Below are 12,345 nucleotides of genomic sequence, written 5' to 3' on the forward strand. Positions count from 1 at the left end.
AATTATGGATTGACTTACTCATTGAAAATTTTCGATTTCACAATTTTACTAGATGTTCAATTTTAACTGACTTGCTTTTTGTAAGAAATTATTCTTACGTTGAAATCAGGCCGGTCCTAAGTAAGGACAAAAAGGGTTTGCGCCCAGGGCCTACGAAAAAATAGATAAATTTTACCTTTATATGCATCAAATTTGAGACCTTATGTGATTAAAATGTGCATTTAAGCACCAAGCCAAAGTGTTATTAATAATAATTGTTACCTTATTTATTAATTATTGAGTTATAAATACATGATCATCAAACAAAAAGTGGATAATATCAAACTCTATTATTAGAGTAACATTTTTTATATTATAAATTTTGTAATTAAAAATATATATTTTATAATTTGAATCCATAATTTATTTTTCTCCCAGAGCCCCTAAAATCTCGTCCCTGGTTGAAATAAAACAAAATAAATGAAAAACAATAGAAATTTTACTATTACATGAAATTGCCAAATTGAAACTGTTTATTGTTGTCTAATAGTATATACATTTTTCACAAATTCATAAGGTCATTGCTAGCAATGGAGATTTCTTTTGTTCTTATAAGTTGATTTATTTTATATTTTGTTTGAATTCTTCATTTAAAATAAAAAAAAATACATATTCTCTCCATCCTTTGATATATAATATATTATACTTTTTATTTGAATTGTTCATTTAGTATTGCTACAATTGTACTTTTAAGCATGATTTACATACTTTTTCTGATATCTTTATCTCGTCTTATTCATATATTTATTTCATCTAGTTATTTTTGTGTTACTCTTTAACTATAAATAAAACCTCTATTTCATTTTTAGTGTTCTATTTGCTTTTTTACCTTATTCACTAATGACCACTATACTCTTAGTATAACATTTTTAATAAATAAAATATTATTTATTTTGTTTCAATGTAAATTATTGAGCAATTAGTTTAAGATTACACGTGTGAGTTAAATTGATTTAATAGAGAAAATGAAACAGAAAGACCATCTCATCTGACAATTTGTATTGAACAATTCTTATATTCTCTCATTATAAAATACTTGCACCAGGTATATTTTTGCACATTTTAATATATATGTTGAATTATTTATATCCAAAGTTATACATAAATAAAATTTATAAAAATTTAATATTATGGAATGAGGGATTTGATTTTTCACACGAGGCTACACAAGAAAACCCACATGCATAGCTACATATGAGTCCAAAACCAATTACAAAACCTTAAATCAAAACTCAACGACCAACAAACCTACTATAAACATTTTCTTCGTAAACTCCGCCTCCTTCCAACTTCACGCCCTCAAACTCTCGCCGGAAAACGCAAATTCACCGGCGAGAATGTCTCAATCCGCAGCATTTTCCCTAGTCACACCCACAAGGATTTCATCTTTCAAAACTCATCTCATTAAACCCACAATCATCACCCCTTTTCGCCCATCAATCCAATCAATCCGCTCTGAACCCAAATCATCAAACGATATCCCTATTTCCGTTTCCGGAGCTCCGATTGTATCTCCGGTGATCCTAGATTCTCCTCCTTCTTCTTCTCCTTTAGAAGTTGACCGTGTGAGTTCTTTAGAGTTGAAGGAGAATGGGTTTCGTAGCACTCGTAGGACCAAGTTTGTTTGCACGATTGGTCCGTGTACGAGTGATTTTGACACAATTGAAGCTCTTGCTTTAGGTGGGATGAATGTTGCTAGGCTTAATATGTGTCATAATACTAGGGAATGGCATAAAGAAGTGATTGAACATGTTAGGAGATTGAATGAAGACAAGGGTTTTGCTGTTGCTGTTATGATGGATACTCAAGGTAGTGAGATTCATATGGGAGATCTTGCTGGTTCTTCTTCTGTTAAAGCTGAGGTGTGTGGATTTTCTTTGTTTCTCTTATAGAATTATGGGTTTTGTATGGGTTTTTATTTTGATTTAGGGATTTCAGTTGGAATATAATGACTTGAAATTGAAATTTTTGTGATTTTGAAGAATTAGTATTTTAGGTTCTTCTATTGAAGCTGAGGTTTGCGGGTTTTGTTTGTTTCTCCTAAATTTTCCTGGGTTTTGTATTTTTTTTTTTTTTTTTTTGATTTGGAAGATTTCAGTAGGAAAAGTGATGATTTGAAATTGCAATTAATTTGATTTTGAAAAATTAGAATTATGTTGAAAAGGATGCTAGTTGATGTGATTTGAAAATCAAGTGGAAAAATTGAATTTTGAATAGTGACACTAATCTGTCTAAACTGAAAGGTCTAGCCTTTTTGATTTGCTGTATGATGTGGGTTGTGAACTGAGCTATTGGCTTTGTTGGTTTTAGGTGTATATTTATATTTGTTCTTGTTAAGATTCTGGATTTTGAAGCTTAATGTGAATTAAGGATGATATAGACAGATAGAAAGTGTTATATGATTGTGAGGTATATAAAGGAAGAAGCTTTTTAGTGTGATTGAATGTGATGTAGATTGGTAAGAGCGGAAGTTATATGAACGAAATCATGGATTTGAATGTATATATTTATACATAGGTGAGATTATATCAGGGATGTATTGTTAATCAGGACATGATATGCCTATGATGTTCGCTTTCTTGAATTTTATGATTTGTGAATTTGTTAAGATCATGTGTTAATATAATGTAGTCATAGCAAACATTCAGTTCTAATTCAGCTTCGGTTTTAGTTCTAGGAAATACATTTTTAATAGCATGGTTCCTTATATAAGCCATCATAAAGATTGCATTAGGCTTGACTACACCCGTTTAATTGATGTTCTTCTCTTGAGTTTTGTAGGATGGTGAGGTATGGACCTTTAGCATCCGATCGTTCGATGAAAGTCAACCAGAGCACACCATCAGTGTGAGCTACGATGGTTTCACCGAAGGTATGTCAAATAATTTATTATTTTGTGGAACAAACTTTAAAGTTGTAGGGATTTGTTTGATCTTGTTTAAATATGATAGATGTTGAAGTGGGTGACGAACTTCTTGTGGATGGCGGTATGGTCCGGTTTGAGGTTGTTGAGAAAATTGGCCCTGATGTGAAATGCTTGTGTACCGATTCTGGTTTATTGCTCCCTCGTGCAAATCTTGCGTTATGGAGGAAGGGAAGACTGGTTCAACAGCGTAACAGTATGCTCCCTACGATCACCTCTAAGGTTGGTGCCTCTTGACCTACATTGTATCATTTGTAAATCTCAGATTCTGTTTATATTGTAATTTTCTCTCGTGTGACCTCTTTTATTCTGATCTAAAATCTTTAATGATTAGGATTGGCTGGACATTGATTTTGCCATTGCGGAAGGTGTGGACTTCATCGCATTATCTTTTGTACGCACAGCTGATACGATCAGCCATCTCAAGAGCTATATTGCTGCACGATCTCCTAACAGGTAAAGACATTTGCTTTTTGTTCAAGTTTGCCGAGTTCTAAGGATTTCCCCATTCTAATTATAGTTAGGAGGCTAGTGGGCTTTCAGTTGGATTTGTATTACTGTTCCTATTTTGTTGAAATGAAAATTCTAACTACTAATTCCACTCTTTATCATATTCCTTTTTGTTATGTTTAAGGATGCAAGTGTTCATGTAGCTTTGATAATGTATTCTAAATTCGAATGTTTATGCATAAATAATAGTATTACCCGAGGATTTAATTTATTATTTTTTGTTTATATGGTTCATTTAAAATTGTACTTCGTAATCTAGTAATTTATTGTTTGCTTGTAAATACTAATTATTTGTACTTGCATGAGATCTTTTTTGTCTGCAGTTTATGTATTTGTAATCAATAAATCTAAACGGATTTGAGTTCATTGAATGTGCAGGGAGATTTCTGTGATTGCAAAAATAGAGAGTGTCGACTCCCTAAAGAACTTAGAAGAGATCATACGAGCTTCCGATGGAGCTATGGTTGCTAGAGGAGACATGGGCTCACAGATACCTCTGGAGCAGGTTCCATTTGCTCAGCAGAGAATTGTTGAGCTTTGCAGGGAGCTCAATAAGCCCGTAATTGTCGCTTCCCAGCTTCTTGAATCCATGATCGAGTATCCTATACCTACTAGAGCTGAGGTTGCTGATGTTTCTGAAGCTGTTAGGCAGCAAGCTGATGCTTTGATGCTATCTGGTGAATCGGCGATGGGTCAATACCCCGATAAGGCATTAGCTGTTCTTAGAAGTGTGAGTTTGAGAATCGAGAAGTGGTGCAGAGAGGACAAGCACAATGAAGATTTGGAACTAGCAAGTATATCAAGCTCCTTTTCGGATGTCATAAAGGAGGAAATCTGCTTTTCTGCTGCAAACATAGGTGAGCATCTTACTCGTGTGACCGTATTCTATAATACCTTTTGTTTTAAACATATTTAGTCTTCCTGGGGTTGAGTTGTGTCTTCAATAATCAATAGAGCTTTTAATTCTGGGTATAGATTATAGAATCTCCATGTTATAAAATGCTTGTGATTGTTACATCCTTTAGGGGGTGTTTATTTGTGAGACTTGGAACATGGAACTTGGATTTTCTAGTCTCACCCTATGTTACACAGACTCTTCATTTTACTTTACGTACCCGTGTTCAATCTTTGATGCTCGAACATTGATATGGCATTTAGACACTTTATTTTAGGCGTAAAATTGAATATTTAGACGTATCCAACCCTTTAGCACATACTAGTATCCAAAATTAGTACCCGAGTCTAAGTAACATAGGTCTCACCATATATGTTCTCTCCCTCCTTAGGATATGTGATACTTTTCTCTCAAAATGTGAAGTCTCACATAGCCACATCTATGTCGTCCAAGCAAACAAGGGATTTCTATATGTCAAGTCTCATGTCCTAAGTCTCACTAAATTTTTTTTCCAAACACCTATTCTAGTAGTTGGGAATTCCGAGAGATGCGAGTTAGTTTTATATGTGTATGTTTAATAAAGTATAACTTTTCCATAAAATGTAGAAACTAATATATTTATATTTGATCGGGGGTACTTAGTGAAGAGGAAACAATCTTTTAGGGATTTATCCTATATTTGAAGTATAGCTGAAATGTGGAGAGGGGTGTCTCTTCTGTGAAAACCACTTAGATCAATATTAAAGTTGTCTTATTAGACGACATGGATTTCATAAAACTTGTCAGTGGCCATACAGTTTGGACTTGTGGATGATCTTAATTGTTACGAGAATTGAAGATTGAAACTGTGCTTTTTAAAAATCTCTATGCGAAATAGAGTATGAGCATTTGTAGGTCAAATCTTTAATGCTTCCGCTATTTTCTATATCGATTTGACATCTTCTGAACTTTTTTCGTATGGCTGGGTTGGTTTTGCATCATGGCTGTTAAACTGGATTAGTCAAAGACAACATCTCTTTAATAGTTACATTCTGATTAATTTTCTGGTATGAACCAGTTTTAGTTCTTGATACACTTGTATAAACTAGCCTCACATCTGCTTTTTGTGATGCTGCGTATGCAAGGGTATGTTTATTTTGTTGGGGAGCTGAGACTGTGCCGCGTTACTTGATTATATAGATAGAAAAAAGTTTCGAGTTTTCAAGTATCTGATATACGTAGCACTTGTTTATGGAACCCATCTGAATTTGGTCTAGAAGTAATCCAAGTAAACCTTTTCAATTGCGATTAGCACTATATATACAACGCATAGTCGCATACGAGTACACAACCTTCAATTAGCCCGTAAGTGATAATATAGCTTATGTCGAGTCTTTGTTCATATATGTGTATCTTGGATAATAAGATTCATCTATGTCCCAAAATAATAGGCTACATTCAAATCGGAGTCATATTTGAGGAATGCACCTAGATTGCTACGATTATCCTGCAGTACCAAAGTTTTACACTTGAATAGTCAAGTTTAGCTGGACTCATTGTGAATGCCAGTATATTATCGAGAAACACGAACACTTCATAACCAAGGAGATACCATCCCAATATCATATGGCAATGGCAAGAAGGGCTCCAAAACTTATAAAGTGTACACACCATTTTTAATTTGTCGATGTGGGATAAATCATCCCAACATGAACTTCATCCTAATAATTATAGTAATTGAACTTTCTTTTGAGATGAATTAAAAAAGAAAATTCTTGTTACGTGTTTGTCATCTGACTATGATATCCGTTGTGTTTTGGTCATTAATCTTTCTTGGCACTGAGGACATGATTTACTTACTTCTCTGCAGCGAGCAAACTGCGAGCAGACGCATTATTTGTTTTCACGACTGACGGGCACATGGCATCTCTCCTCTCACGCTGGCGACCAGATTGCCCCATATTTGCTTTTACCCCGGATACCTCTGTGAGGAAGCAATTGAATCTGCGATGGGGGTTGATCCCTTTCCGATTGAACTTTTCGGAAGACATGGACAGTAATTTGGGCAGAACTCTAGCGTTGTTGAAGATAAGGGGCATGGTTAAGTCTGGAGACCGTATTGTTGCTGTTTCTGATATGTTGCAATCTATCCAGGTACGGACTGTTTGAGTGTGGATTAGTACTCTTTTACAAGTTCAAATATTCGGGGATTGTTAGTACTCTTTTACGAGTTCAAATATTCGGGGATTGTTATGTACTTCTAGTGTGAGAAATTTGTTTATAATTCGTCATTCCCTGTGATTGTTAAAGTTATCATCAGGAAGGATGTATTGTATTCTTAGGCTTACTCTTAGATATACTAGTGTTCTTATCTCGTCTTTGCTTTATTGTGTAATTACGATCATAATGAGTTTTAATGTCGTCTAAATAATCTAATGATGTATTACGTAATATTATGAAATCGATTGTTATTTATCGACCTTTAAATTCAAGTTTGATAAAAATGATTTGCCTTTACGACTCTACAATGCAAGGGGCGATTTGATTCAGTAGCAAACTCGCAGTGTTGGAGTAGTCCCTGTTTGTTGGATCATCAAAAGTTAAGATGGGTTTTTCTGGAGATTGAACTCTGTCAGCAATTGAACAACGCAAAAAGCAAAAATTTGAAAAAATAAAAAATAAACATTGACACTGTTCATGCCAAAATAAGTAAACAAAATAGTATTGGAAAGTTTTCTTGCCAAAGTTGAGTTTAGATATTTGTTCATGTTACCAACAGCAAAATTCTAACAGCATACAAAAGGAAGAAAATGTCCTAATGTTTGCAAGGACAAAAAATAAAAAGAATGTTTGTTCGTTGTTATCAACAGTGAACAAATATGTAATTTTTTTGTCCCTTTAAATGTTATGACACTGTCTTTTGTTCGATGTTACAACAAACAAAGTCGTGGTAATTTTTTTCTCTTATTCGCTCTTAGTATCAGCGAGTAAATCATGACCTTAGGCTCGAATACGAAAACATTTGTTTGGAAATTAAATTTTTCGAAAATTATTTGAGGAAAGTCTTGAAAAAAAAATTTATTATGTTCAATTTTGCAAAAACCATGAACTGATGAAGTGCCAATCGGTCTTCTGAGAGACCGTTTCTCTAAGAAACGTTTTTTCTTGTTTAAGCCATCAAAATTTAATGTCTATATTCTGTTTTTTAATGTCTACTTACAATATCTATGATGCCACCGAATAAGCGTGCAGTACTTACAAATCTTAAATGCCTATTTACAATATCCTTAATGCTCACCGAGTAACTTACTATATATTTTTCTTTATAAATCAGCCTAATTAGAAATGGTCTCTCAAGAAAACCGAATTTGTGTTTACCATAATCCTTTTACACTATGGCACAAAGAAAGATTAATTATATATCATCAATGAGTAATTATCTCTTTAACAAAAGTAGTTTCAGTTTTCCACTTCCATATAAATCATTTTCTCCTATAATTTATGGTACTCTTTTCGCCTTCTTTTAAAATTAGATTATCATCAAATTAAACAAAGAAAAATTAATCTTTGATTGTATTTTTCCTAATAAATTGTTTAATGGGAATTATTTTTCTTTGTTTTTCTTCAAATTATTCTTCAAACACAAATTTTAATGAGAGACAATCTTTCCGAGAGACGACACGTTATATATATGAATTAAATGGTTCAATTAATACAAACTAAAGAGAAGATAAAAATGTGAGCTTCTTGTTTTAAGGCCGTCTCTTTAAGAGACGATCTCTCATAAAAATAATTGTTCTTCAATTGTTTTGTTTAATCAATAAAACGTTTGACGTGAAAATTAGCTTTTTCTTTGCCAAAAAGAAAATTTAGTGCCAAGCATTATAGAGAATCAAATTTGTTTCTTTTTACATTCCGGATAAAACCTCAAATAAGTATTCTATTAAAGAGAATTTGTTTTTTATTTAGAGTAAGCACTATTTTTCTCATGTAAAGTTTTAAATTTAATCTTTACTTAAGTTTTTTATCTCTTTAGTTTACTTTATAATCAATTAAAATAGGAAAATTATCAATTTGTTTAATGTCTAAAAGTTTTTTTTTTATCTCCCTTATTCACCATTTATACGATATGATTGTTTTTTACTATATTGTGAAGCAAAAATTTAGGTTTACTTTTTTTTGGATAGGAACTTTTTTATTTTATAAATGCAAAATCAAAAGTTACTTTAAATAATGTTATCTTGTTCTTGGAAAATTAGGTAACGCATCAAGCATCACTTCTGATAGGGACTAAATAAATTGATGGTTAGTTGGTTACTCTATGGGTTTAGTATTCCTCCTTTTAGATCATCTTTATAGATTGATTTAATTTGCATTTATAATTTTAAAGTGATTAATTATAACATTAAAGTGATTACTTATAATAACTATTTATAATTTTAAAGTGGAGTCTTAAAGAGATTACTAATAACCTTAAAGTAATCACTTATAATTTTAAATTAATATATTAGAGATACTACTTGATTTTTGATTTCATTTCATGGTGAAATCGTCTCATACTAATTGTGTTGTGACTAAAAATCAACTTAAATGGTTTGGAATTGCACCCACAAAATTGCACCACTAGTTAGACCATGGTTTGGGCTGACCTTGAGTTTTCTGTGAGATGGCTTAAGTTGTGTGATTGGCCTTGGATTAATATTTTTTTATTTCTGAGATACTAAATTTAAAATTAAAAATGTCAATTTTAAAACTTAAAGGTCGATTTTAAAATTTTTTATACCAATTTTAATGTTTGAGTTATCATACTTTAAAGTTAGAATGACAATTTTAAACTTTTAAATTGATCTTTTAAGTCTTTGAATTAGTCTTTTTAATTTTGAAATTGGCCTTTTAAGTTTTAAAATTGACAAATTTTATAACTTAAAATGTCAAATTCAAAGCCTTAAAATTGCTCTTTTAAATTTTAAAGTTAGTCTTTTAGGTCTTGAAATTGATATTTTAAGCCTTGAAGTTAGTTAAAAAAAATAATAATTGTTCAACCCAATAAGATGCATTTCACAAGTGATAGTCTGAACCAAGATTTTGTGTTTAGTCATATGTAGATCTGTTAATCGAGCTACGTCGGAACTCGGAAGTGTAAAAATTTTAATGAGCTGCCCCAACCCTTTTTAAAAAGTTTATTCAATAGTCTTTTAGTCCGATTTTGTAACCCATTGGATTGACCGCCTATATGTATTATAATATCTTATAAAAAATAAAATATTTTAATTACCAAGCCCAATAATGACTGACCCGGCTCAATCCGACCTTTTATATTAAAGCTGATAAAAACCTTATCCGTTAGTGACCCGATTAAAAGTGATCCGATCCTTGACCCATTGGGTCAATCTGGCACATTGAATACCTCTAATTATTTGCATTAGGCTTTAATTATTGACTAATCCTGTATTTCCTATACTTTATCTAAGAACAGTATAATTTGTCTTGTTTAGTCTCTTAAGCAAATGGTTTTGCAGCCCATAGATCTAAACAGATGTTTCTAAACTGGCTTCATTTTCACAAAATAGCCATCCATGGGATAAAATGCATTAGTAAGTACATACGTGACCCTTCTGAAAATAACTCTTACAATCAAAAGAAAAACAACCTAAAATAAAAGTTAGAGGTCCATCTCATACCTTTCATTTATGCTTTAGAATTTCTTGAGGTAGACTAGAATCTTCCTTACCATGATTGGTAGCTATTAAATTAGGCTGGACTTATTGTGAATTATATTATCGGAAAAATACGAGATGAACAAACTTCATAAATCAAGAAGATATCATCCCAAAACCATATGGCAATGCGAAGAAGAACTCCAATAATTTATAAAGTGTACATACCATCTTTAATTCATCAATATAGAAGCAACATCGAATTTAAAATATTAATATAAGAAGGATCGAATGAACTCGGTCTCATTCTTCTAGGTTATCACTTGTATATTAATAGAAACTTGCATCAAATTAGTTGGATCATTATTTAGGCAGACTTGAATTTACATTTCTCCTAACGCCTACATCTTTAAAGGATCCATCTACTTAATTTGAAACGAATCGTGTGATATGATAGAATATATATATATATATATATATATATATATATATATATATATATATATATATATATATATATATATATATATATTAGTGTAAAGAAAAAGAAATATAAAATAAATATGCTGTTCCAAAAGAAAATGAAATAGAACAATGAAAAATATTCGAAGCATATATAATCTTTATTTAGAAGCTTGGTGATGGGGAGAGTTCCAGATACATCATATTCATAGGTCTTTTTTTTTTAAAGATCATATTCATAGGTTAGTCACTATCTTCAATTTTACTTTTTGGTTTAATTTCTTTAAATAAATATTTAATGCTCTAAATTAAAGCTTTTATACATCTAGTATTTCTTTATTTTGCATTTTGTAAAAATTGGTTAGATGAGTAAATGACTAATGTTACATATTTCTTGTAAAGCTTACAATTTTTGTAATTATTTTATATTTACCTATTAACTTATACTTTTCTAGTAAGGATCATACATAAAATAATCATTTTAATAACTTAACAATAATTAAATATTTTATCTTTTTAAATAAATTAAAATTTAAATATAAGAGTATAAGTAATAGGGAAAAAGAATTTATATAAACAACCAATAAAAATGGTATAATAATTTAAGTAGACGACTTTGATCTTTTAAAATTAAAGCTCTTTTATTTTTATAATTTACAAATCATTCTACAAATAACTCCAACCATCTTAAACTGTTTTTAAAATCATTTAAACATAATTTGAGAGCATATGTGCAGACCGCATAATTGAAGTTAGGTCTACCTATGTTATGATCAAGGTTATTTGATTACATATAAGAGTGGAGGGCATGCAACCTAAGTCGACTTATGAGACAGTCTGGGTTAAATAGCTTAATAATAAAAACTTTTAGCTTATAGCTTCTTGTTTTAAGGTCATCTCATTGTGAGACGGTTTCATACAAAACGGACTGTTCTTATTATATATAGTATCAATCAATTCAACATTAATAGAAGTTAAATTCAATAAGTTGCATATGAAATACCACATTTGTGAATTAATGCAATGTCCCCAATTGCTATTAAATAGCTAGCTTTATTTTCCAAATCTCATCTCACTCGACCATGTATGTGTAGCTTCAATCTTGTTTCCACTTCCAAAAGACAAACATAAAAATATATACATACTTATTTTTATAAGAATATTTAACGTATTTAGAAGGATATACTTATATAATAAGTCCCCTTATTAGTTATACTTATACATACTATATTCGTTCTATAATTGTTATAATTATAAATAAAAAATACTTAAATAAATAAAAAAATTCCAATTTAATTTGTATGAAATGTATTGCCATGAAATTTCATTCATTATATACGTTTATAATAATCAACTATTATTATATAAAGCCAAGGGGAGAATATCATTGAATTTTTTTTGTATAATTGAAAAAAACTATCAAAAATTGAATTTTATTTTAATTGGTGCAATCATACATATATCATTTTCGTCAAAAAAATATAAATTCAATTCTCGCTACCTCCTCCTCTTCTATCAACTTATGAATAAAAAAATTTTCATTAACAAATACAGTGAGAACAACTGAACAAGTTATGAAAAGTTAATTTTGTCACGAAATTTCTTGTTGATGTTACTTGTCAATTTAAAAAAAAAAAGAAAAGAGAAACTTTGCTTTATAGAAAGGTTAAAGTGAAACGGTGATAAGTGGGCCTAAACAGGAAAATATGATGACAAAATGGGCCCAATTGAGAATTATAGTAGACCCATATGCCATAATGTCACCAGTTTTTCTTTTTTTTTCAATACCTTTTCCCTATTTTTAGAGTATTTCCTTATTTTATCCTCTCTTGTATACTACTCTTTTTTTTCATGTTCTTGCTTCCCACTATTTGAGTGAA

At 30.9% G+C, this 12,345-nt stretch overlaps 1 protein-coding gene across 1 annotated transcript; it reads left to right on the top strand.

The window, feature by feature from the left end:
* The first annotated feature begins 1,245 nt into the window (after nucleotides 1-1,245).
* Nucleotides 1,246-6,833, top strand: LOC130798558 (pyruvate kinase isozyme A, chloroplastic-like). The gene is made up of 6 exons (XM_057661594.1): nucleotides 1,246-1,901; nucleotides 2,821-2,911; nucleotides 2,991-3,184; nucleotides 3,297-3,418; nucleotides 3,851-4,329; nucleotides 6,217-6,833. The coding sequence occupies exons 1-6, from the start codon at nucleotides 1,377-1,379 to the stop codon at nucleotides 6,513-6,515; spliced, it is 1,710 nt and encodes a 569-aa protein (XP_057517577.1). The 5' UTR covers nucleotides 1,246-1,376; the 3' UTR covers nucleotides 6,516-6,833.
* Nucleotides 6,834-12,345: the final 5,512 nt, after the last annotated feature.

Source organism: Amaranthus tricolor, chromosome 13 (genome assembly GCF_026212465.1).
Source record: "Amaranthus tricolor cultivar Red isolate AtriRed21 chromosome 13, ASM2621246v1, whole genome shotgun sequence".
Lineage (NCBI taxonomy): Eukaryota > Viridiplantae > Streptophyta > Magnoliopsida > Caryophyllales > Amaranthaceae > Amaranthus > Amaranthus tricolor.